The sequence below is a fragment of the Belonocnema kinseyi genome, chromosome 7, assembly GCF_010883055.1.
Source record: "Belonocnema kinseyi isolate 2016_QV_RU_SX_M_011 chromosome 7, B_treatae_v1, whole genome shotgun sequence".
NCBI classification, from domain to species: domain Eukaryota; kingdom Metazoa; phylum Arthropoda; class Insecta; order Hymenoptera; family Cynipidae; genus Belonocnema; species Belonocnema kinseyi.
In genome coordinates, this window is record NC_046663.1 from 69,679,805 (window position 1) to 69,706,359 (window position 26,555).

A 26,555-nucleotide genomic window follows, 5' to 3' on the forward strand; every position below is an offset into this window, starting at 1 on the left:
GATTGGAAGCAGATCTCATACAATTATTTTGTCTTTTATAATTTACTAGCTCTATTAATATCAATACAAATTTATTTTGTTACAAGGAAATTATTATAAATAAATTGAAATTTATCGATAATAATTACCTTTTAATTCAATCTCATCTTCATACGGTGTTGGACGATAAGTGCAAATTCAAAAAATCCCCGCCTATCAAAATTTGATTTCTCATGTTGGCGATATTGGCACTCCCGTTCTTACACTGCGCTTGCGCATTACGGTATTTATAGGTTAGGTTTTTTCAATGGATTTTCTCAATTTTCATGTTTGTTGAATTATTCTTAATACCAATAAAAGTAAGGTGAAATTTATTTTCAAGGTGAGTGCTAAGATTTTAGTTATTCATTCAAGTTCTTATATTTCAAAGACGCTTTAAATTCCTCCAAAATATGAACTAACTTCCTCCAAATTAATTTGTAACCTCAATATTCTTTGCCTTCTGGCAGTTCTGTTATGCATATAAATATTAAAAAATTTTTGCTTGTTTTATTATTTATAAGTAAAATTTTACAGTTTTTTTAGTCTTAAAATTCTTCGGGTCAATCATTAGATTCATCTTTTCTGCATTTTATTATCTAAATGAGAAATCAATTTACTTTGGTTATGCAACGAAGTCAACAAAGAAGTATCAAGTATCGACGTGAAGTTAGCACAGCAACTATGAAAAAAATTATTTTTATTGTATGGAATCGTTTGTTGGTGTTTGGTAGCCGACTTTTGACGTTTGGTGGTCAAAATTGAAAAAGTTATCGAATTTTAAAATTTGGGGTGCTAACTTCACGCTAGCATCTCACTTTAATATTTTTAAACATTTCTTTCGGGAATCGTTTGACGGTCGATTGGTAGTGTTTGGTAGTCCACTTTTGACGTTTGGTGGTCAAAATTGAAAAAGATATGGAACTTTGAAGAAAATGATCCTAATCCCAAGCATTTTTATTAGAATTTACAGGCAAAAGTTGGTGTTGATTTTCGACGAAAAGAAAATCTGCGTTTGAATAGTCGAATCCTGCCTATGGACTTTATTTCGAATTCAGAAGGGAGAAATTATTGTTAATCTCCCCCACCCTGATCTGAGAAGTAGAGTTCAATCCGTCCACTGACTGTAACTTTTTCAAATTTGGTTCTACTCTCTCGATAGTCAGCTCTGGTCGTTTAATCGCTTCTTCTGTTTTTTTTTAAATCTTCTGTCGTATTTCTGACATTCTTTAGTTTTAAAACTTTCGCGCTTATGACAAGTACACGCGTACGCCGCTCGACCCCATGCGCGGAAACATCTGCGCGCTGACACTTATAATTTTTTTTCGAAAATTAAAAGATTACCATAAGTTCATTATTTTGTATTTTTAAACGATAAAAGTGGACTAACAAATACCACGAAACGATTTTGGAGCGATTGGTGCAAACAAAATTCAAAATAGTAAAATTTTGGGGTGCTGGTCATTTTTTTCAAAGTTCCATATCTTTTTCAATTTTGACCAACAAACGTCAAATGTGGACTACCAAACACCACCAATCAACCACCAAACGATTCCCGCAAGACATTTTTGAAAATATTAAAAAGTGAGGTGCTAGCGTGAAGTTACCCCCCCCCCCCCCCCCCCCCCCCCCCCAATTTGAAAATTCGATAACTTTCAATTTTGACCACCAAGCGTCAAAAGTGGGCTACCAAACACCACCAAACGACCACCAAACGATTCCATATGATAAAACCAGTTTTTTTCATAGTCGCTATGCCAACTTCACGTCGATGTATCGAATATATTTTTGAGTCTGTAATTGTATTAAAAATCATCTAATTTAACATATTCTAAATTAAAATATCCAAGCTTTAATTAAAATTGAAAAGTAAAATTTATTTTAAATATGTATATTTTTTCGCAAACTTTAACACATTAAACAGGCACCTATTCTATTCGAATTTAAGTTTTTAAATTGAAATCATTTTGTTTTATTTCATAAAGAATATCAGTAATTATTACAGTTATAGTGTCAAATTTGTAATAAAAATAATAAGCGAATTTGGTGAAATAATGATTGCTTGGAACAATTATTGTCTGCAAACAAATGAATACATGTAATTTTACTTTGTAATTATTTAAGAAAGAAATGATTCCTACAGGATAAGAATATTTGAATAATACTTTCATTTCAATTTTAAATTATACTATAAATATTAAATTAGAAGAATAATTCTACCAGTACCATATTTTATCATATACTCTAACCACTTAAAATTTCAATTCTTTGAATAAACAATTTCTGTTACTTTAAATTATTATTTATAAATAATTTTTTGTTTAAAATAAATCATCAAAGATTCTGCCATGTTACTTGATAGATACTTTAATAGGTTCATCTATTTTCAATTGTTGCATTCAAAATTAATAATTTAAACTAACATAATAAATTAACATTATTGAAATAAATAAAAATTTTCGAATTATCTAATAAATTATTGAAAATAGTATACATGTTTTATGTTAAATGACTATTTTCAAACAAGAATTTTAACCTAAAGTCATATAGTTTCGATGACTTAAAACTTATAAACATTGTAGATCGTGTTAGTTTTGCTTTGCTGGAAATTATTATTTTGAAAAAAATCATCATCAAGATTCCCAATTTTTAACAATTTTAGGTTATCTTACCGCTTCACACCGGAAATGACTATTTTTGTTAACAAATTATAAGATTAAAAAGATGAAGCATTTCTCACCTGTTTACATTTTTCGGGTTTTTAGTGTTTTTACTGAAAATTGACTAAAAAAGTTGTTTGAAAAATACCTTTTATTCTTTTGCGATGTCTTTTATCGTTTAGGAAAAAAATTTATAAATTACATTTTTAGAACAAAAAATCTCCTTTTATTTAAAAATGGTTTAGCCTACATGAAACTAATACGTTATCTTTTGTATATAAGCATACATTGCGAAAAAACATAAGGGGTAAAATATAAAGGTGTGGTTTTCCAGAAACTCTTTTACATTTTTTTCTTGAAATTTTGGAGATATAAAAAAAATGTATTTTCTGGGAAACCCACGTTTTTTATTCTACCAAATATTTTTCAAAAGTTTTTGCTGATAGAAGAACGGCCATCCTATCAGTTTTACGCGGGCTAACCTATTTTTTAAACCGCGAGAAATTTTTTTCCTGCAAATTAAATTTTTTTATTTTTCTCGTAAACTATGATAGAAATCGCAAAATAACAAGAGGAATTTTTCATAAAACTGTTTTTGACGTGCAAAATTGTATGTTAACATTTTTTTGCATCCGTCATTGTTTGCGAGAAACATTATAAAATTCGATTTTATAAGTAAAATCTCCTGTTCACAAAAGTTTAAGTAGAAAAAAATATAAGTGTGTGTTTTTTTTGTTGAAGAAATCTAGTTTTATTTTTTCAGAAAAAACGCCGCAATTTTATTAATTTGAAACCTATATTAAGTTTTCCGGCAAATTATAGAGATTTAAAGAAAAAATCTCGGGTTTTTTTGGAAAACAAAGTAAAATTCAAATACGCATTACTTCTTCAAAGTGTTCAGTGACCGTCAAAACCTTGAAAACCTGGAAAACCTGGAAATTTCCTTGAATTTTTTTAAAACTCGAAAACCTGGAAATCTTTAATTTTTCACGAGTACCTTGAATTAATTTTTTTAAGCAGCTATTTTAATTAAATGCGAAAAGTAATTTAAATCTTTTAGTCTATTATGAAAGAAATATTTTGTTCAGAAAAAAGCTTGCTACTGAAAAGTTTTTTATTTATCAAGATATAATTTATCTTTTACTCATTAAAGAATAAATAGAGAAATTTCTAGGCAATTTTTGTGGACTTTACTAATTATTTTATAGGTTGCAATGAACAGATTTTAATAGTATGAATAATTATATAGGTTTTTAATTTCACCTCCGCTAATATAGAATATTAAATTATGATTTCAACAATCAAAAACGATTCAAGAAAAATCTCACAAATAGTTTAAAAGACTTGACACAGATTTCAAAGACGTCACAAAATTTTCCCAAAGATTTCATAATGATTGCAAGAATTTCCATAGATTTATAATATTGAAAAAATTTTAAGGATTTCGGAAAGGGTATGGTAAACCAAATCTCTAAGATTTCAAAAGATTTTACACAAGTTAAAAATATTTTTATGATTTCATAAAAATTTTATAAAGATTTCAAAAGAATACTAGAATCCAACGATTTTAAAAAGGGAACAGTACACCAGATTTTAAAGATTTCAAAACATTTAATATTTTTTTAAATGATTTAAAGTATTTCAATGATTTTAAACGAATACGAAAGATTTCACAAATATTTCAAAGATGTTAAACTATTTTAAAAGGCTTCAACAAATTTGAGAAGATTTCCAAAGATTTCAATGATTTCAAACGAACACAAAAAATTTTATAAACAAACGTTAAAGAAAGCGTTCGCAAATATTTCAAAGATTTCATAAAATTTTTTTTCAATTCCACAAAGATTTCAAGGGTTTCAAAGAATTTAAGTATTCCAAATATTTTACAAAGATTTTAAGATCTTCAAGCGATTTTAACTAATTCACAAAGTTTTTAAGGATTTCAAAGACGACTTCTGTTCAGGAAAAATGAAGAATTTCTTTACCTGGAAAACTTGGAAGAGCCCACCCTGTCATTAGAATTTGTTTGCAAATAGAAAAAATACTTGTCGACTAGTTTCCTCTAAAAAGCAACATGTTTCATCCCCGAGAGATTCTGTGCCTTCAGGCGTATAACCCGTCTGATTTGCACTGGATAGACTCGTATTTTTTGTGCATTCGAAAATAATATTTTCCAATGCATTTCTGGGTCACCCTACACCCTGATTTTCTATTTACAATTCTTTAATTTTAAAATGACGATGAATCTTTTCTGAAATAATTGAATCTGCTAGAAGAAAATAATTAATTTTTTTATAGAATGATACCAAGGGTACAAACTCTCTTAAGGATTACCGAAACCGCTCCTTTCCTTGAAAGGAAATTCAACTGTTGGTCAGCAGCCATCACAAAAAAGCACAGAGCCACATATTTAAGAACCTACCCTGTTTCTCTCGTTTTTGCCAATGGCAGCACTATAAATATCCAATACCACGAGCCAAGGAGGATAATTAAACTTCCGGTGGATCTCTCGCTGCTCACCGATGCAGAACGCAAAGCCAAAATCGAAAGTCGTAAACAAAAGACGAAAATAAAAATACAGGAGGAAATAGAGGATGATTTCGACGAGGACAAATACATCAAATTATCTAACAGATAGAATTCTCCAAGGGCTAAATATTTATTGTCACTTAATTCAATTTTTTGCGCTACGAGTTCAACCAAGGATTCCTCGTTGTAATTGAGAAAGGGAAAGGAGTGTTTTTTTTGTACATTGATTTTGTCACCGAATGTCAGAACATAAAGAGTTTGAGTAAAAAAGACCGGATGCTACTTTTTCTAGTGAGGAGGCATAATATTGCCTACTTCCTAAACTATAAACACGTTAATGATCTCACAATGAAGAGCAGAATAAAAAAGTAGATAACAGGTATCATGTAGTGGCAATATTATTATTTTGCCCCAACATTAAAAATATAAAAAATTTAAACGTCAAATTTTTAGAATATATATATTTTTTATTTTTGACAATTTAATCATTTGAAATCAAAAATTTCTTATCACAACTTAACAAAATTGAACAATTTCGGACTAAAATTTTTGAAAACTGACAATTTATTTAGAAAGAAGTTGAAATTTATTATTCCTAATTCAAAACATTAAAATTTGAATTTAAGAATCACGAAATTGAATGATTTTAGGTTACAATTTCGAAAATAGGAATTTTTTAGAACGTTAAAAATAGAATATTTTCAGATTAGAATTTTGAAAATTGCTTCACTTGAAATTCACAAGAATTGTAAATTATTTCAAATCAGAAGCTTTCAAAATTAAATAAACTAAAGTTAAAGACTTTTGAATTTAAATCATTTTTAATTCGAAGTGAAAAAATTTTGACAATTTGAAATTGAAAACTAAATAGGATGTTTTAAAGTCAAGGCTTTTCTGAGAACATAAAATAAATTCACCTTCAGTTTCACCGTTCAAAAAGGAATAATTTTCAACCATAAAAAAATTAAAACACGATTATGAGAAAAAATTCCAAATCAAACAAGTTTAGATTAGGTAAAATGTTCAAAAAGACAATATTTCACATGTAATGAGAAGAAATTGAACTTCTATCACTTCTAAATAAAAGTGCCTAAAATTAAATGATTTGAAAAGTTTCTGACCAGAAATTCACAAAATTGAAAAATTTCAGACTAAAATTTTGAAAATGAATAATTTCATTAGATAGAAGTTGAACTCTATAATTTGTAATTCACAGCGTTAAAAATTGAATGAATTATTTTTATTAATTATTGTTTAGTTAATTTGGATTTTGAAAATTGCTTCACTTTAAATTAAAGGAATTTCAATTGTATTATTTCTAATTAAAAGCGTTCAAGATTGAATAATCTAAAGCTCAAAACGTTTGATTTTAAATCATTTGTAATTCGAAGCAATTCAAATTTGACAATTACAAATTGAAAACTACATTGGATATTTCATAGTAAAAACTTCCGAAATACTATAATTTAAAACTGTTACTACGTAAAGAAATTGTAATTTATCATAATAATTGAGCAGATCAAAATTTCTAACATATCAGGAATATAAAAATGAACTCATTTCTACTATGGAACCTTGAAAATTGAACATATATGGACTTTACTAAAAGTAGGGGGAAAAAAATTAATTTAAAAAAAAGATCCACTTTCAAAAATCTACATTTTGTTTCAAGTTTTTTGGAATTTTTTATTAGTGTTAATATCTTTCAAAAACTTCTAACTATCTTTTCAAATAATTCGATTTTTCCCCAAAAGTTTTGAAATTATTCTGCACAATTAAAAAAAAAATATCTTCAAATCTTTCAGATTCGTTTTCGATAATTTTGTAAATTTTTTGCATTATTTTTTAATATTTTCCTAAAATATATGTTGTAAAATAAAAAATAAGCTACAAATTGTCGGGAAATTTAAGAAAATAATTTTATTCTCTTGAAAAGTTTCTAAATTTTTGGTTCAAAATCTTCAAAAATCTAAATTAAAAAAAAGTTATTGTTGTATCCTTTCAAAACTGCTAAATATCTCTTAAACTTATTCGATAATTTTCTAAAATTTTGTTTTGAAATTCTTCTTCATTGCTTTCCTAAATTTTAAGAAATCATTTTTTTTTTGAATTTGTAAAAATAGTTTCTTTGAATTAATTTCAAACGAAATTTAATCTAAATTTTCCCAGAAATCTTAAGAAAAAAATTCCTTATCTTAAAATCTTTAAAGTCCTTAAAAAGCTTCCAAATTTTAATTCAAAATCTTAAAAAATCTACATTTTGTTTAATATTGGTTGGTACTGGTAATTTTTTTGTTACCGTTTTCATCATTTGTTGATCGTTACCTACACAGTCTATATATTTCATAAAGTAAGATATTCTAAATGTCCATAATATTATTTTTTCATCTTTTTGAATTTGTGGCAAAGACTACAAATAAAAGTCCTGGCTAAATGTTGCGAAAAGAATTATTTCCCAATATTAAAAAAATTATTGAAATTCCCTTATTATTGAAGAATAATTTAAAGTTTCTCATTTCGAAGTAAATTTTTATAATAAAAATTTCTCATTTAGAAATTGCGATTTACAAAATTCGAGAAAATTCAAATGATCATCAGATAATCAACAATAATGAGTAAGACGGGACGTTGGAAATGTTATTTTTCGAGTTTTATTTTTAGTATCCATATTTATGAAACTTTAATTTGTACAGCGATTACAAAAATATTTAATTTATACGAATTTGTCACTTCTTTTTATCCATAAAAGTGTTGATCTTTCTGAATATTTGTTTTGCACGTGTTAGCAAAATGTTTTTTTTTCTTCAAATTTATCTGAAGTTTAGAAAACTTTGTTAAACGTGAATTATCTCTCATATAAATGGAGCAATATATCAAAAGATATTAAAATTTTATAAGACTCTTCTAACCTAAATAAATCGTATGCTAAATAAATTCCAAAGTTAGATAAAATAAAATCTTTTTTAGAAATATTTTCACTAACATATTTCATACTTATGTCTGATGCAAATATATATTTACATTCAATTCTCATTGCAAAACTTATTTGTATTTCTTCGTAAAATAAGGTAAATCAGATGGCATTTAAAAAAAAGTTAGTTTTGATAACAGCGTATATGTAAAAAAAAATAATATTACTCCATACAAAATTAAATGAAAAATTACTTTTTTGACTGAAAAATAATGAACAATTAAAGTTTCCCGCTTCACCTCCGTACGTGCCCCATTACGCCCCATGCTCGGCGCGAGACAGGATAAAAACACTACTTTTCAAGTTGTATTTTTTATTCGTAATTAATATTCTTACAATATTTATTTCTTTACGAAGTTGAAACACAAATGTTCACAGTATTTAAATAACCATTTGCATTGTAGTATTTCATAACAGTTGGTAAGTAATAAAAGAAACTGCCCCATTCCGCATCGGTCTCCGCTAATATTTCATTTTCACCTTATAAATAATATAAGATACAAAATTGAATAACATTCATTTATTTAGTGGCCCAAAAAGCTTAATTTTATTGGCCTTTAAGGTAATAATATTACATTTAAGGTAACGAAAGAAAATTCCTGTTTTCAAAACGTGTTTGTAAATGTATTTGCGCTTTAAAAGTGGGACCCTGCTTAATGACACTGAAATCATTTAGTATCTTTCTTCGAGTAATTAAGTGCTACTAAAATGAGTTCACTCAAGCGGCCTTGAACCTGTTTTTCAGAAGAAAGTTGTTTTTAGATGTCCGTCAGTCGGATTACAGCCTCTGGACCACTTTCGAATTACACCCAAGATTTTTTTTTCGGTTCTTGTTTATGTTGCATGCGTGACCATCTTACCTGGTACCTGCGTCATTACTGACATGGAACCAAAACTTTTACTCTTAACAAAAAATAATAAAAGAAATTAAAAAATAAAATATGACCAGAATAATGAACGAAATTAAATAGAAAAAAAACACTCTGAAAGAAATACTCTTAACCACAAATAATAAGATAAAATCTAAACAGTATAATGAACGAAATTAAAAAGAAAAAAATTCCCTTTAAAAGAAATATTCTTAACAAAAATAATAAAATAAAATCTAAACAGAATAATGAACGAAATTAAAAGAAAAAATTCCCTTCAAAGAAATACTCTTTTAAAAAAACCTAGGTAGAACAATCAACGAAATTAAAAAGAAAAAATTTCCTCTAAAAAAATACTATCAACAAAAAATAATATAATACAATCTACACAGAACACTCAACGAAATTAAATAGAAAAGAAAACTCTCTTTACAGCAAATACTCTTTTAAAAAAATGGAATAAAATCTAAATAGAATAATGAACGAAATTAAAAAGAAAAAAATTCCCTAAAAAAAATACGTTTAACAACAAATAATAAAAGAAATTAAAAAATAAAATCTAAACAGAATAATGAACGAAACTAAATAGAAAAAACTCTATTCTTAACAAATACTCTTAACAAAAAATAATAAAGTCTAAACAGAATAATGAACGAAATTAAAAAGAAAAAAATTCCCTCCAAAAGAAATACTCTTAGAAAAAAAATCTAGACAGACAATCAACGAAATTAAATAGAAAAGAAAACTCTCTTTACAACAAATACTTTTAACAAAAAATAATAAAATAAAATCTAAACAGAATAATGAACGAAGTTAAAAAGAAAAAATTCGCTCTAAAAGAAATACACTTAACAAAACATAATGAAAGAAATTAAAAAATTAAATCTAAACAGAATAAGGATCGAAAATAAGAACAAAAAACTCTACAAAAGAAATACTTTTAATAAAAAATAATAAAATAAATTAAAAAATAAAATGTAAAGAGAATACTTACCTATATTTAAAACAAAATACACTCTACAGGAAATCTTCAGATGAACCTAAGAAGCTTTACAATAGGGAGGGCGGTCCAAATATTTTTCTCGAATTTTCATTAATGTCTCTCGTGGAATTGTTCGAATCTACTAAAAAATAAATTGCATTAATTTAAAGAAGAAATCTATTTAGATTTACTGCAAACCCCATGAAATTCAACCGATATGAAAAAAAGTTTTTGTAAATTTTATTCAGACTTATCAATATTTGGTCAATTGAGTAGAAACTAAACTTTTCTCTTAAAAATATTAGCCACAGAATACCAAACTAAAATTACTTGTTAGATGTCACGTCCATAAATCGGTTTTACGGAGTCACGAAAAAAACCATAAGTGAAAAATTGTGTTTTGCGATTTTTTGACGCTAATTATGATTTTATTGTAGTTTTTTGAATACAAATTTTTTCTGATACATAAAATACTACTTTCAATCCAATGTTTAAAGTAAATTGTTTAAAAAATTTATTATTGTTTTCAACATTTTTCGGTTATTCCGAATTTTTCAACTTATTGTGAACTTATTTATTTATTTTCAATAATCGATTAATAATCAGAAATAACTTTTTGAACAACATATTACTACATACTTATAATAATATTATCTTAGAATAATGCTAGAAAGTAGCAGTTTTAACGATAATTGACCACTTTTTTTTCAACTTTTCACTTAGATTGAAGTGATAATTAGGGAAATTTAAGAAATATAATTGTTTAACATATTGTGATAGTTGCGTTTTTTCTGAATTTTTAAACTTTTAATCACCTTTTACTTGCTGAGATAATAATCAAATTTACATCCATATGATCCATATATAACATTTGAGGAATATGTCAAATATCGCTTTTACGTCAAAAAATATATTTACAAAAAAGAAAGGGATTATTCAAAAAATGATTGCCTCTGTTATTTATTTATTATTTGTTCATAACTAAAAATCCAAAAGAAAGTTAAAAATTTCGGAAAAAGCCGAAAATATCTAGCACAGTTGTAGGAGAATAAACAAACATTTTTTCAACAATGATGTTTGTTAAATTTCATTAATTATCACCTCACTCTAAATGAAAATTTGACAAAAAGTGAAATATTTAAAAAAAACCGGAACTATCTAGCATTGTTGTAGAAGAAGATAGTTATAAGCATTAATAACTTGTTTAAACTATTATTTTGGTTTAATTGCAATAAATATTACCTTATTCTAGATGAAAAGTGGGCAGAAAGTAGAAAATTTTTGAAAAACTGCAACATGCTATCACTATTCGAAAAGAATATTATTGTTAAGAATATTATATGTTCAATTAATTATTGTCTTGCTGTTACACGAAGGTTGCAAATAAGTTAAAAAATTAGGGAAAACCGCGACTTTCTATCTATTCTAAGGGAAAATTTCTAAAAAAAAGTAATAAATTTTTAGAAAATTTATGTAAAATTTACTAATTAGTATACAGTCGTTTTTTATCTGCTAAAAAGAATTTTTATTTGACAAAGCGCAAAAAATTATAATTTACGCAAAAGAACTCGCATTTTTTTGGATCATCTTTTTCCCTTCCGAAAAATCAACTAGCCAAAATAATAACTTCGAAAATTCAAATTCTTTGAATAACGAAAATTTGTTTTCTCCGAAAAAGCAGAATGAGAAAATGTTTCTTTAGTTAAAGCTGGAGAAATTGCAGGTTCACATATTCAACTTTTTCTAAAATATGTGTCCTTCACTCAATCCAAACACATGTTTTTTTTTATAAATTTTAAAAAAATTCTAAATTAGGGATTTTTTTTAATATCTAATTTTATATTTGTGTTCACTAGTAATGACCGTATATTTAAAATTTTGAAACTTATAATCCAAAGAACGAACAGAAAATATTGTCCGATGGGAAACAGGTATTGAAATTGAAAAAAATTCTTCTCTTACCAAAAATTTGGAAGAAATTTTTCATTTTTCTGAAATAGTAATATCTATTGTTTTTATGAAAAATTAAAAAGTTTTTAAACTGTAAAAAATAAAAATGATCAACTCCTAAATGTTGCATATCTGCCATAAAGACAACTCAAGCGACCTCTGAAAATTTGCAGATAGAAAAATGCATATAAGGACACCTATATTACTTAAAACATTGATTTCCTTTCTGTATTTTTGTGAAAAATTCACCTTTTTCCCTATTTTGAAAAAATTTTGCACTCTAAAGTCTAACATTAATTACCAGTAAAATGGGTATAAATAACACTGAAAAGTAGAAAACTGAACTTTACTCAGTTCACTTACTCTGAAGTCATAATGTTTTCAACATTACACTTTTTATCTTGAAATTAGCTGGAATAACTTTACCAACAAAAGTAATAAACAAAGAACAAACAAAATGAATTTTGAATGACAATTTGCGGAAATTGTAACTGGTCTTATTTTCAAATCAATAATTGACTTCTTTGTCATTTTCACACATATCTCAGAAAAAAATCTCCACAGCTGTAACTTGTTCTTTGGACTTTCACTAGTTTACGCCTACATTCTCGAACCCATTTTCGTTCAGGTGCTAACCGAGAATAATTACCACGCGAAAATCATACCGGAAGACTTCTATCGTCGAAAGCCATCAGTTGTAGAAGAGGCGAAAGTGACAACATATATGCATATGTAGTCTAAACAAAACATACACTAAAGAAAACGAGAGTGGCCAAAGATCAGAAATTATTTGGTCAAGAGGTAGTCTGTTAATTTGAAAGCAAACCTAAAATAAAAATCCGTGAGTCCATTTTTAATTAAAAGAAATTTATATCGTAATTTCTAATGATTCAAACATAAAAAAAAATTTATTCGAATTTTATTTTATTCAAGCAATTTAGTCGATTTTTTAATCCCTTTTCTCGAACAAAGAAGGAAACTATTTACTATGTTTTACTTTTTTATTTAAATAAAAATGTAATTTTTGAAGCATAATAATAATAACAATAATATAATAATAACGTTACAATGAAGAGCATTTTTAATAATTAAATTTTTTGGTTATTTAATAAACAAAATTACCCTTTTTTACATTCTCATCAAGAGAAGGTATTATATATATAATCAACATTTCAAGCCAAATAGCGCACGATATGAAAAAAAGTCAAAAAAAGACAAATGTTTCTTTTCCAATGCCCTACAAGATTATCAACAACTTTTTGAGTTTTCTTGAAAAATCGAAAATTCAAATTTTGACCGCATAAAACAATAATCGAAAATCAAAAAATACATTTTGCGGTTAAACTATGAAAAATAGGTGAAAATATGTCTTGACAAAAATGGTGCATTTTGAAAAGATCTACAAACTAGTTAAAAGTCACTTTTAAGCAGCATGCGTATTTTGTGTTTTAATCGTGAAAAACTATATTAACAATAAAAAAATCAGCCCTCTGCGTGGGCACATTCTCATCACAACTTATGTTTTTTAATTTTCTTATTCGTATCTTGTGTGGGTTTTCAAAAATGTACTTTTTTTATATGTTCTTAATTCTATCTTTCATTATTCGAGCAAAAAACAGAACTACCAAAACATTATTCATGATAAATTAATTAATTTTTAAATTCTCATCAAGAGAAGGTTTTAGATTTGTGTAAAATTTGCCCCCCCCCCCCCCCGTTTTTGTCAAATTTCCACGTTTTGAGACCCCCTGAATCCGAAAAACAGGTTTTTACGAATTCGTCTGGCAGTGATGGTGTGTGTGTGTGTTTCTGTCGATTTTTAGTTTGTTAGCACGATAACTTTCGAGCCCAAAAATTTTCACCGATTTCGACAAAAAAATTGGAAAAAAGCTAATAAGATTTCTAAGAGAGTTGTCCAGCCTGATTTTTGAATTAGGTTTTAAATTTTTTATAAATAAACAAATATGACGAAAAAATGGCCTTTTTTCTATTTGACGTTCCCGGTGCTTGTCAATAACAGGAAAATGGTTGAAATCGCAAAAATAGCATTAGTTAAAGATATTCAAATATTAAAAAATATACAAAAAAAAATTTGTTTTCAAAGAATTATTTAAAAAAAAGTTTTTGGACGAATTTCCACAAATACACGTTTTTTTCGAGTTACGTTGCAAGAAATTGGAGTCGAAACAATATTTAATGTACAAAGGCATTTTTCGACAGAATTATTCGTTTTTTTCTAGGTTGATTTTCATTGATTTAGAAATTAATTTTTTAGCAAAATTAATGATTTGTTGATTAATCTTATAATTTTTTAAACAAATTTGATAAACAAATGCATTATTAGGGCGCTTGTTGACACAAAAATTTGTTTTTTTCAATGGCAGTCTTTTCAGTTGGGAACTTCATGAGACAATTTTAGCAAAATTCATCATTTTTTTTAATCAATTTTATGAGTTTTTAAAAACAAATTTAATAAAGAAATTCATTATTCGGGAATGTGTGGACGGACAAATTCGTTGTTTTTTTTCGATTTCAGTCTTTTTAATTGGGAAGTTCATGATGATTTCAGCGAAATTCATAATTGGTTGATCAATTTTATATATTTTTTGAACAAATCTAATACACAAATGCATTATTCGAGCATTTGTCGATAGAAAAGTTATTTTTTTGGATATCCTAATTAAAACTGTTGACATAGAAAAAAACGAATTTTTCTGACGACAAATGCCTAATTAATGCATTTGTTCATCAAATTTGTTTAAAGAAATAATAAAATTTATCAACTTATTATGAATGTTGCTGAAATTCCCATCAAGTTCCCATATGAAAAGACTGGCATTTAAAAAACCGAATTTTTCTTCCGACAAATTCCCGAATAATGTATTTGTTTATTACCTTTGCTTAAAATATCATAAGATTAATAAACAAATTATGAATTTTGTGGAAAATATCATAAAGTTCTAAATTAAAAAAAATGTACATCGAAAAGAACGAATTTTTCTGTCGAAAAATGCCTGATTACTGCATTTGTTCATAAAATTTGTTTGTAATATAAAGAATTATAATCTGGGGAGACATTTTTTTAATATCGTATAATTTCCATTCAAATGTCTTGCATTATAACTAGAAAAAACGTATGATTATAGAAAATCATAGAAAACCTTTTTTCAACAAATAATTTGTTTATAAAAAACGTTGTTGTTTAATATATAATATTGGAACACCTTTAGCTAATATTATTTTATGAAACTTAGGCGATTTCAACACCTTTTCCTGTTATGGACGAGCACTGTGAACGTCAAATAGATAAAATGGCCATTTTTTCGTCTTATTTGTTTATGTATTAAAAATTGAAAACCCAATTGAAAAATCAGACTCGACAACTATCTTAATGATCTAAACAGCTTTTTTCAAATTTTTGTTCAAATCGCTCAATATTTGTCGGCTGTACGTTATTTTAAATAAAAATAGCCCTTTTTATTCCACTGTGGGCCGGGAATGTGAAAATTAGATCATATGAACTCCCATCTAACACAAGGCTGCTGAAGGTTGATTGAACTTCTCAGCATAAAACACTAACCAGCTATGACTTGTTGAAACTAATCGCACCCCCTTCCCCTCCCCCGCCCTTAAACCCTCGTTAATGAAAGTTTTATTTTTCACTGAGGCAGGGATTTAATTTAGAAGTTAAAAAAAGGTAAGGCTGATGTGTAGACCGTATTTGCTACGTTTAAATCGTAAAAATAAAATTGGAAATGAGTAAATTCCGTTTTTGTAAAACCGGCAGAAGTTGCAGTAAAATGTTTAATAACAAATTTTTTAAAGAAATTTGCTTTTTTTTAAAGAGACAATTAAAGTACGTATGTTTTAATATCAATGCATGTTCTGAATTGTAATAATATACATTTATGGAAATGATATACAAGTTGAGATACAAATTCGAGTGCGAAGCACGAGATACGTGATGAGAATGTATTCGTTAAAGCCAAAGGAGCTTTAACAAAATTACTCTATCACTATCACAAAATTACTGTTGTCGACGTTTTGAGTTTTGACCTTTACTTTTAAAAAACCTGTGCACAAGGGTAAGGAATGTACACATACCGAGCGCGGAGCGCGAGGTAAATACATTAACGAACGCGTAGCGTGAGATAAATCTATTATCGAGTGCGAAGTGCGAGAACCAACAGTCGCGCGCCCTAGGCGCGCTCAAACTTGCGAGCGATGCGAGGCGCGCGCAGCTCGCTTCAAGAATGTGCCCGTGAAGCGGGTGGATTATTACTTTTTAGGACTGCCATTTGGTCTTAATTTAATTTTATTTTTAAGAAAATTATAATTCATCAGTAATAATTGAATAAAACATAAATTTAAATTTCTATGAACAAATTATTGAATATAAAATATATCTGCTTTATTTGCCACATTTAAATGCAATAAACATATATTTTCTGCAGAAGATGAAAATAAAATTTTTTTTAACTTAAAATTAGAAGACGCTAAACATTATTTCCTTATTTTTTATCACGGCCTAATAAATAAATACGAAATTAGGGCATTTTTAATGAGAGAGGTTTAGCTTTTTCGGCAAAATAAGTTATAAATATTTTACATGATCTTCTGCTGTGATAGTTTTCAATACGACAATAATATTGTATACTTGAATAAATTTAATAAACAATTTATTTATAAAACTTTTTATTGTTTAAGCCCATTTAGGTAACACATTAATTATTTGAGCATTTTCCATTTGAGACATTTTTATTCAGTGGAATCAATTACAAACATTTCAGAGATAGTCTACGGTTATGGTGGTTCACAGTTTTTAAATGGTTTAATTTACCATTCAATATCCATAATTTGAACTTTAAACCCATCTTTTGCAGTATTTGAAAATATTACAACCTAAAATAGCCGTGTTTCTAATTTTTCTCGTACAAGTTATAATTTGAAAGAGTAAGATTTATTAAATTCCAGGAAAAATTGTGTTCACAGTTCAAATGCAGCATGTCAAGTAATTAATTTGTTCATTTACTAAAAAGTAAACAATTGTCATTTACTTCAAAGTCGATAACAATTTTTAATTCATATGTATTTTTTATTGAATTACTATGAATGATTTATCATGATTTTTACATTCTCATCTAATGAGAAGGTATTGGTTTTATGTAAAATTTCACTTTGTCGGTTTTCATAAAATCTTTACGTTTTGAGACCCACAGAGTCAGAAAAAACGATTTTTACGAAGGTGTTTGTCTGTTTTCTGTCTGTAGTCTGTATTCTGTAGGCACGATAACTTTCGAAAAATTGATCAGATTGGATTCTGCTATGGCAAACTTTTTTAAGGCCTTAAAAGAAAGAACAAGTTCGTGAACCAGCTATTTTGGATCAAAATTAAAAAAAATAAGCACGTTTTCAAAATTTTTAAGACCGCATTTTTTCAAGATTTCCAAATTCTATGAACGGTTATTCATAGTACTCGGAAACTCAAACAATTTATCCCAATGACTTTTTTCTACAAAAATAAAATTATCAGAGTTACAGCATTTTCAAAATAAAAAAAAAACTAAAATAAACATTTCAAGCCAAACAACGCATGCCATTAAAAAAGTCAAGAGACGAAAAACGTTGATTTCTTAAAGCCTTACAAGATCGTCATAACAACTTTTTTTATTTAGTCGAAAAGTTGAAAATTCAAAATTTGATCGTACCTCAACTTTTTGAAGCCACATTTTTTCAATATGTTAATATTCTATATGCTGTTATTTATAATACTCAGAAACTCAAACAATTTATTCTCATGACTTTTTTCTATTAAAAGAAAATTACCAGAATTAGAGAATTTTTAAAATACAAAAAAACAAACTAAAATGAACATTTTAAGCCAAACAACGCATGATATGAACAAAAGTCACGAGAAAAAAAACGTTAATTTTTTAAAGCCCTACAAAATTATGAAAACAAATTTTTTGATATGGTCGAAAATTTAGAATTTTATCGTACGATAAATAATGAAAAATCCAAAAAGGCCGTTTTTTGGTCAAACTATGGAGGATACGAAAAAATTCAATTAACTAAAATTGCGCGCCAATTTTGTTTTTAGTCGTGAAAAGGAATATTAAAAATTACAAATAAATTACATTTTTGGACTAACGACATAAGCTACAAAAAATATTTGTTCATCAAAGAAAAAGGCTACAAATGTTTATTATTACTGTTTTATAGGATGCGCAGTTTTTGTTTATTTGTAAATGAATCAAACTAAAAAGATTAATTTTTTGACAAACAACGCAAGCTATGAAAAAAATAAATAGACTCATTTAAGGTTTGCATGAATAATTTTTAAGAGGACACTTAGTGTTTTCTTTGGTCGTAAAGTATAATCTTTAAAATAACAAAAATTAATTAATTTAATACATTTTTTTAAATAAATATTTTTTGTAAAACGACACAAGGTATGCACTAAAATTAAAAGACAAAAGTTGTTCACCTAAGAAGATCTATAAATTTCTTATTAATCATTTTTAAACAGGACAATTAGATTTTCTTTTAATCGTAAAAAATAAGATTGAAAATAAAAAAAATTAAATTTTTAGAATAAATTTTTGGAAAAAGGATACGAAAGACGAAACAAATTTTAAAAGAAAAGTTTCTTTAACCAAAAATATCTAGAAGTTTGTCATAAAATCTGATTAAAAAATATATATAGTAAACAAAAATCTGCCCGCTTTGCGGGCACGTTCTTATAGCGCTCTGTGTGCGTGGCTAGCAAGTTTAAACGCGCCTGTGGCGCGCGATTATTGATTCTCGCGCTTCACGCTCGATGATTCATTCACCTCGCGACACACGCTCAGTCTTTTTGTTTACCCTACATTTGTGCGCAATTTATTAAAAATTAAAGGACAAAACATGGATAACTTCTATTTGGTGATTGAGAATCCTCTTTTGTCGAACCTCCTTCAGCTTTAACGAACACATTCTCATTATGTATCTCGTACTTCGCATTCGATTTTGTCGAAAGTGCAAACTTTTTTGCATTATTACATTCTCATCAGAGAAGGTTTTAGATTTGTGTAAAATTTGCCCCCCCCCCCCCCCCCCCCCCCGTTTTTGTCAAATGTCCACGTTTTGAGACCCCCTGAATCCGAAAAACAGGTTTTTACGAATGGTTCTGTCTGTATGTCTGTATGTATGTCTGCCTGTCTGTCTCTCTGTGAACACGATAACTTTTGAAAAAAGTAATCTATTAGATTGCCCTTTGGTACATTCGTTTAGTGTCCTAAACTAAAAATCAAATTCGTTAGCCAGCCATTTTGAATGAAAATTGAAAAAGTGGTCACATGTTCAATATTTTTCAGACCACTTTTTTCAAAATTCTAAAATTCTCTGTATGGTTCTTCATAGTATTCAAAAAATTTAACAATTTATCCTAATGACTTTTTTCGAAAAATCAAAAATTACTAGAGTTATAGCATTTTCAAAATCAAAAAAAAAGTTTGAAAGCCCTACAAGATTATGATAACAACTTTTTCAATTTTGTCAAAAAGTTGAAAATTCCAAATTTGATCGTACAAAAAAATTTTGAAACCACATTTTTTCAAGATGTAAAAATTCTATGCACGTTTGCCCATTATACTTCAAAACTGAAACAATTTATCCTTCTGACTTTTTTCTATAAAGAGAAAATTGTCAGAGTTAGAGCATTTTCAAAACCAAAAAAAAAAAACTAAAATGAACATTTTAAGCCAAACAACGCATGATATGAAAAAAAGTCAGGTAAACAAAAACGTTGCTTTTTGGCAGCCCTACAAGATTATGATAACAACTTTTTTAATCTCGTCAAAAAGTTGAAAATTCCGAATATGCTCGTACCAAAAAAATTTTGAAACCATATTTTTCCAAGATTTAAAAATTCTATGTGCGGTTGTTCATAGTACTCATAAACTCAAATAATTTTTCTCGTGACTTTTTTCTATAAAAATAAAATGATCAAAGTTAGAGCATTTTCAACATCCCAAAAAACAAACTGAAATGAAAATTTTAAGCCAAACAACTTATGATATGAAAAAAATTCACGAGAAGAAAAACTTGGCTTTTTGAAAGCCCTACAGGACTACGATAACAACTTTTTTAATTTGTTCGAAAAGTTGAACATTCCAAATTTGATCGCAGCAAAAATGAGAAAATCAAAAATTCAATTTTTTGGTCAACCTATGCATGATACGAAAAAAATGAAAAAACTCAAATTGCGCGCCCTGGAAAGAACTACAAATTTATAATGAATCACTTTTCGATATAAGCTACGAAAAAAAATGAGACAAAAATTGTTCTTCCAAAAAAGAGCTATAATTTTTTATAGGACACGTAGTTTTTGCTTTAGCCGCAAAAAATATCATTCAAAATAAAAATATTAAATTTGTTTGGAAAAAATTAAAAAATTATAAAAGCAAAGAAATAAGAATTAGTATGGTTCAATTTTTATGCATATTATGAATTGTAATGATATACATTTATTGAAATGATATATGTTTCAGAGCAGCTTAGAATACAATTTAAAGAAAAATAAGAAACAAATACAAAAATAATCATGATAAATACAATTTGCTTTTTATTTTGCAATTTTTAGTAAGTAATCCCAGCAGAGTTACATAAAAAATGTATCATAATTGATATAAAAGTGTTGTGTATAATGTAGAAAAGTTTACATGTTGGACAAAATCGAGTGCGAAGCACGAGATACGTGATGAGAATGTGTTCGTTACAGCCGAAAGCGCTTTGACAAAAGAGAGTTCAAAATCACAAAATTACAGTTGTCAGTCCGTTCACCTTTGATTTAAAAAGGTGTGTCCACGAATGCGGGAGAAATATAAAGATCGAGCGCGTAGCGCGAGGTATATACATAATCGACCGCGAAGCGTGAGATAAATACAACATCGAGCGCGAAGCGCGAGAACCAACAGTTGCGCGCCCTAGGCGCGCTTAAACTTGCGAGCCGCGCGCGCGGCGCGCGACGAGAATGTGCCCGCGTGGCGGGCAGATTTTTTTATTTAGTGACTACAGGCCTCAGATTCTGTTAAGAATTCATCTCTTTTGAGTTACCTCTTTTTGGTTAAAAATTAAACTATTTGGTTAAAATTGTATTCACTTTGTGAAAAATTGATCTTTTTTGTAAAAAATTAATCCTCCGTGTTGAAAATTCGTTTTTATCGTGATGAAAAGTAATTTTTTGAATGAAAATTTAACTATTTTGTTGAACATTCAACTGACTGATGAAGAATTAATTTTCTTATTGAGAATTCATATTCTTGGGTTGAAAATTCAACTGTTTCGTAGAAAATTCATGTTTTTCGCTGAAAAATTAGATTTAGTGAGTATCTGACACAAGAGTGGGACGATGGTCGTGGGGGCTAAAGCGTAGGCTTTGGACCCACTCCTTCGGCTTGCGGGTTCGATTCCCGCCTCGCACTCTGGAAGAGTCTCGGTGGCCCATGCGGTGAACACTAGCCTAGCAAGGGAGTTGTTCATCTCCGGAGAGTCGTGGGACCGGTACCTCTAGAGAAAAAGGTTTTCTCTAAGTACTTAAGGCTGTTGCTCTTGGTGGTTCGGAACCCACCTTAAACTGTAGGTCCCCCTTCCACCACCAAGTAAGTGTGTGGAGGGTGTGTAAAGGAATAAAGAAGGTGTAAGAAAAATGTAAACCCTTAGGGGACACATTAGAAGCTTCCACTAGAAGTATCTGACATAAAATAATTATTCTCATTATTTTATCAAGTGTATTTCATTATCAGATAAAAATAAAAATAAAATTTCTGATAGTCATTTAAAGCGCGTTTTAATGCTCTATGGATGGTTTCTTCTAATTGCCTTAAAGGATTAAGGCGTTTAGAAGAATGTTTGAGTATTCTGCTGAATGCCGACTACCTAGAACTTCTCATTGCATATGCGAACGGCATAATGTAAGACTATGTAAGTGAAGTGTTAATCGTACTATTTTCATGGGAAGATTCTTAGTAATTAAGAAATTATACGTCATATGTAATCACTTGCAATTGTGAGAAAATATTATTGTGTTATCCAAGAATTACATTTTTTTCATACATGAGATTCTAAGTTCTGTTGATCTTCATTATATCTCCATTGATATCATTGAATTAAATTCATATGGGAAATATCTGGTGAAAGTAGTAAAATACATTTTTCGTCATTATTCATTATCTATAAAAATAATACAATGAATGAATATAGCTTTATAATGAAAACAATTGAGAATATTAACTTTAACAATCCTAGGGACAATAAAGCCTGAATTATTATCTATGTGTAAAATACATGTATACCTCATATCGAGTATCCACTCATTGCGTATTGCACAATATCATATTCAATTGAGTGAATTTCCGGTTCCTGCGCTTGCACACATCCCATCACCTCGGTATTTATAATAAGATTTAATCTGATCTACTTTCTTTTTTAGGAAAATAACATCCATAATTTACAGATTCTAATTGACTTTGATCGGATTTGAAGTTTTAAAAAATTGTCTGTGTCTAAAATCCATAGAAAAGAAGTGAATTTCGCTTTTTAATTCCACTTAATTCAAGTGAATTTAACTAAATTTGAATTAATTTGAATCAATTCAAATGAACTGAACTAAAATTTAACTAATTTAAATGAAAATCATATAATTCTAATAGATCAGTTAAGGTGAATCTTACTCAGTTTAAACGAATTGTAGTTAATTCAAATAAATGCCACTTAATTTAAATAAATTTCATCAAATTAAAATCATTTTAAATAAATTCAGATAAATTACACTCAATTCAAGATAGTTTTACTTAATTCAAATAAATGACATTTAATTGAAACACACAATCAATTAAAGTGACTTTTATTTACTTTAATTTTTTGTAATTCAGCGGAATTTCGCACAATTTAAATTAATTTTATTCAGTTTAAATGAATTTTAGTCAATTTAATGAATTTGCAATCAATTTAGATGAATGTCATTTAATTCAAATTAAATTTACTTAAATAAAATAATTTCCATTCAATTAAAATGTATTCCACTTAATTATTGAATGTCGCTCAATTGGAATTAATTTTAACTAATTAAAATAAATGGCTACGAGGAAAATGAATTTTTAATAAATTCAAATGAATGCCACTTAATTCAAGTGAATTTTATTCAATTCAAACAAATTTTACTCAATTTAAATTGATGTCGCCTCTTTGAAATAAAATTCACTGGATCAAAGTGAATTCTTTAAATTCAATAAGTTCCGCTTCATTAAAATACTAGACTCAATTCAAATAAAAGTCACTTAATAAAAATGAATTCTTATTCAATTCAAATGAATGCCACTCAATTGAATTAAATTTCACTAAATTCAAATAGATTCTACTTAATTCAAATAAATTTCACTCAATTTAAATGAATTTCTTTCAATTCAATTTAATTTTAATCAATTAAAATGAATTCCACTGAATTTAAGTGAATTCCTCTCAACTCAAATTTAACTCAACTCAAGTGTAGGTGAATGCAATTAAATTTTAACTTAATTCGTGTGTAAGTATATTTATCGTTTTTTTCTGGGGAACCTATTCCTTAGATATTTTATTCAATGATGATATTAATTTATATTTATTTATATTAATTAATATTAAGTAATTTTTAATTTGATAAAAGCCGAAAGTTGCAAAAATTGACTCGGGGAACATAATGGAATATAGGAAGGCATTTAAATTAAAAAGTCAAATTCTAAATGTTCAAAGTTTCGACACCTGTTCCACTTTTTAAATTCAAAGAGAAACCAGAGCAAGTAATTTTACATTTCCATTGTTCTTCCGCATCCGCGTTTGCGCAACTTGTACGGTAAATTATATATGTGAAACACGATTTTTGAGATCGTTTTCCTCTAAAAATGAGTAAGGTTTCTTTTCCTTTTGTTTATATACATTTCGTAGAAAATCTAGGATTAATATGCCTCCAGCGAATAGATTCATTGGTTAACTAATACATTTCTTCGCGGATGAACTTCAACGGAATACGAAATGTTTTGTCAAGTTATGGACATCGGACTCCTTTTGCTAGTCAACGAATGCCCAGAATTTTCTTGTTATGTCGCAATCGGATGGTTTCACTCTGATTGAAAGTATTCTAATAAATTACGTATCTATGGACATAAAAGTTCAATCACTTTTCATATAAGGGTTGATGAATGAGTAATCATGAATAATTACTTGATGACTCTGGCAGATTATGCAGGTGCAGAAGATGAATTAACACAATTAACAATTATATACATTATACATGTGTTAATATGTTAAAAGAAAATAGTACGTCATCTTCATATTATAAATTTAACTGTAATAATTTGGTTAATTAATCAATAATATTAGATAACACGAAACATCTTTGTTGTAAATAATTTCCTCTTCCCTGAAAATGGAATAGACTCATGATTTTTCCACAATTCTTTTTCTTTGTAGAATTTTAACGATTTGAAGATATATTTTTTAAAAATATTCTTGGGAATTTTCAATTAACTCTCATGATTTAAAAGTATTTCGATTACTTTTAAGAAGTTTTAACATTTTCGGGCATTTTAAAAGGTATTTCCAAATTTGAAAAGAATTTTCAAGAGTTTGGGGTATTTAAAATGATTTTAACGAATTTTAAAATTATTTCAATAATTTGAAAGTCCTTACCCCATACAGAATGAAGTAATGATAAAATTTGCTGTAGGAAATGTTTTAGAGGGATAAAGTTTTATTCAGACAACTTCGCGTTTTTCAAAATACATGTGTTGTCACGGAAAAACAAAAGAAAGTTTAACCGATATTTTGTTAAAGTTTATCCTGTAAACTTATTTTTTGTTGCAGAGAATCTTTCATCGGAAATCGATGTAAAGTTTATCTTTTGTTTGTTCTGTGCGCTACCTGCTTAAATTTGAAATCTTTTCAAATATTCGGATTGAAACTGACAAAAGTTTCATCAGACCCTTGTCAAATATCTCCCCATAAAAGTCAGTTTCTTTCGAAACCTCGAAGAACACAGTCGAAGTTTATTTTAATGTGAAAAGAAACAATTACAAATTTTCATTTACAATTATTTTTAAATTAAATCTTTGCATACAGACAATTTAATTCATTGGCATACAAAGTTCTAAACCAAGAAACTAAAAGAGTGACTTGGAAATCAAGAGCTTCGTCAAAGATGAGTTAATTTTATCAATTAATTTTAAATTTTGAGTTGTGTCCATTGGGGTGGGGGTATCATAAATTAAATTACGATAAAGCACTTTGTTATTTAATCCCTTTAGTTTCTTTTGCGTTTATTTTCCAGAATTTTACAATTGCAGATTTCAGAAGGTTTTCATACTTCATAAAGTGTTCACGAAATTCTATAATATTTTAATACTTGTCAAAAATAACTTTGCACAAATATGAACTCATATCTAATACAACGCTGCTAAAGGTTGGTGACCTTTTCAGAATAAAACACCAACCAGCAATGACTAGTTATGATTTCGACTAGCAAAATAAATTTCTCGCTTAAAGATGGTAGCTGGACGTACCATTTAAACAATGAATAATAAAAATAATAAAATAGGCTCAGAATGTACTGAAAATTTAATTGACGAAGGGCATGGACCTAGCAAAGGTAAAGTTTCAGGAGCCGAATAGAGACAGGGTGTTTGGAATGCTAGAGGGTTGAACGATTTTAAGATAAGAGAATTACGAGAAACTATGCACGTAAGGATACTAGATACTTTATGTGTACCTGAAACAAAGAAAAAGGCATGCAAAAGTAGAAACAGAAAATAGGGTGTTGAAATGTGGGTTTGAAATATGGTCACGAGCAGATAGTGAATCGAATGGTAGTCAATGAGTCGATTTCATTATGAATGAAAGAGCGAAGCAGTATCTCAGAGATCAAGGAAACTTTGGAGATCCAAGAACAAATTATAACGGAAACAATACTGATCATTAACTTCTAGACTCCAAAATAAACTTAGGTCTGGGATGTAGAAGATAGAGAACCAAAAAAACTAAACAAACACGAATCAAGATTGATTGTGTACTTACAGAAACCAGAAGTGCGATTAGATTTTCAGAATAAGATAGACGAACGGATAGAATAGACAACTTGGAAGGCGCTAATAGACCATAAAAATATAGAGAGCGCATCGACTATGATCGAGGTTGTAATTATTAGGAGTGCGCTTGAAGTGTGTAGTACTGCGGTTATAGGAAGAATCTCTGGCGATGCATGGCGAAATGATGAAATTGAGGCAGCCGCCAAAGAAGAGAAAAAAGCACATAAAAGAATATTGAAAATCATAGGGATTAGCGATGAGGAGAGAAATAGGCTGGAAAATGATTACAGACACAAAAAGAGGAAAGTTAAACGACTAGTCAAGGAAAGTAAATATAAAATTCAAACAGAAGAAGAGAAGAAAATGCAAAACGACATGTCAGCACGAGAATTAGTAAGGGTGAAGTGCTATATGACACAGACGGGATAATTAAAGCTTTAAGAGACTTTTTTTAAAGGAATTATTGAGAGATGAAGCTAT

The 26,555-nt window shown here is 28.1% G+C and overlaps 1 protein-coding gene across 1 annotated transcript; it reads left to right on the plus strand.

Annotated features, from left to right (window-relative positions):
- The first annotated feature begins 255 nt into the window (after positions 1 to 255).
- LOC117176138 (39S ribosomal protein L55, mitochondrial) lies at positions 256 to 5,589 on the plus strand. Its single transcript, XM_033366217.1, has 2 exons — positions 256 to 361; positions 4,977 to 5,589. The coding sequence occupies exon 2, from the start codon at positions 4,978 to 4,980 to the stop codon at positions 5,314 to 5,316; it is 339 nt and encodes a 112-aa protein (XP_033222108.1). The 5' UTR covers positions 256 to 361; position 4,977; the 3' UTR covers positions 5,317 to 5,589.
- The last annotated feature ends 20,966 nt before the right edge of the window (positions 5,590 to 26,555 follow it).

Excerpts from the sequence above, each read along its gene's own strand:
- LOC117176138 (XM_033366217.1), top strand. The coding sequence starts at position 4,978 with ATGATACCAAGGGTACAAACTCTCTTAAGGATTACCGAAACCGCTCCT.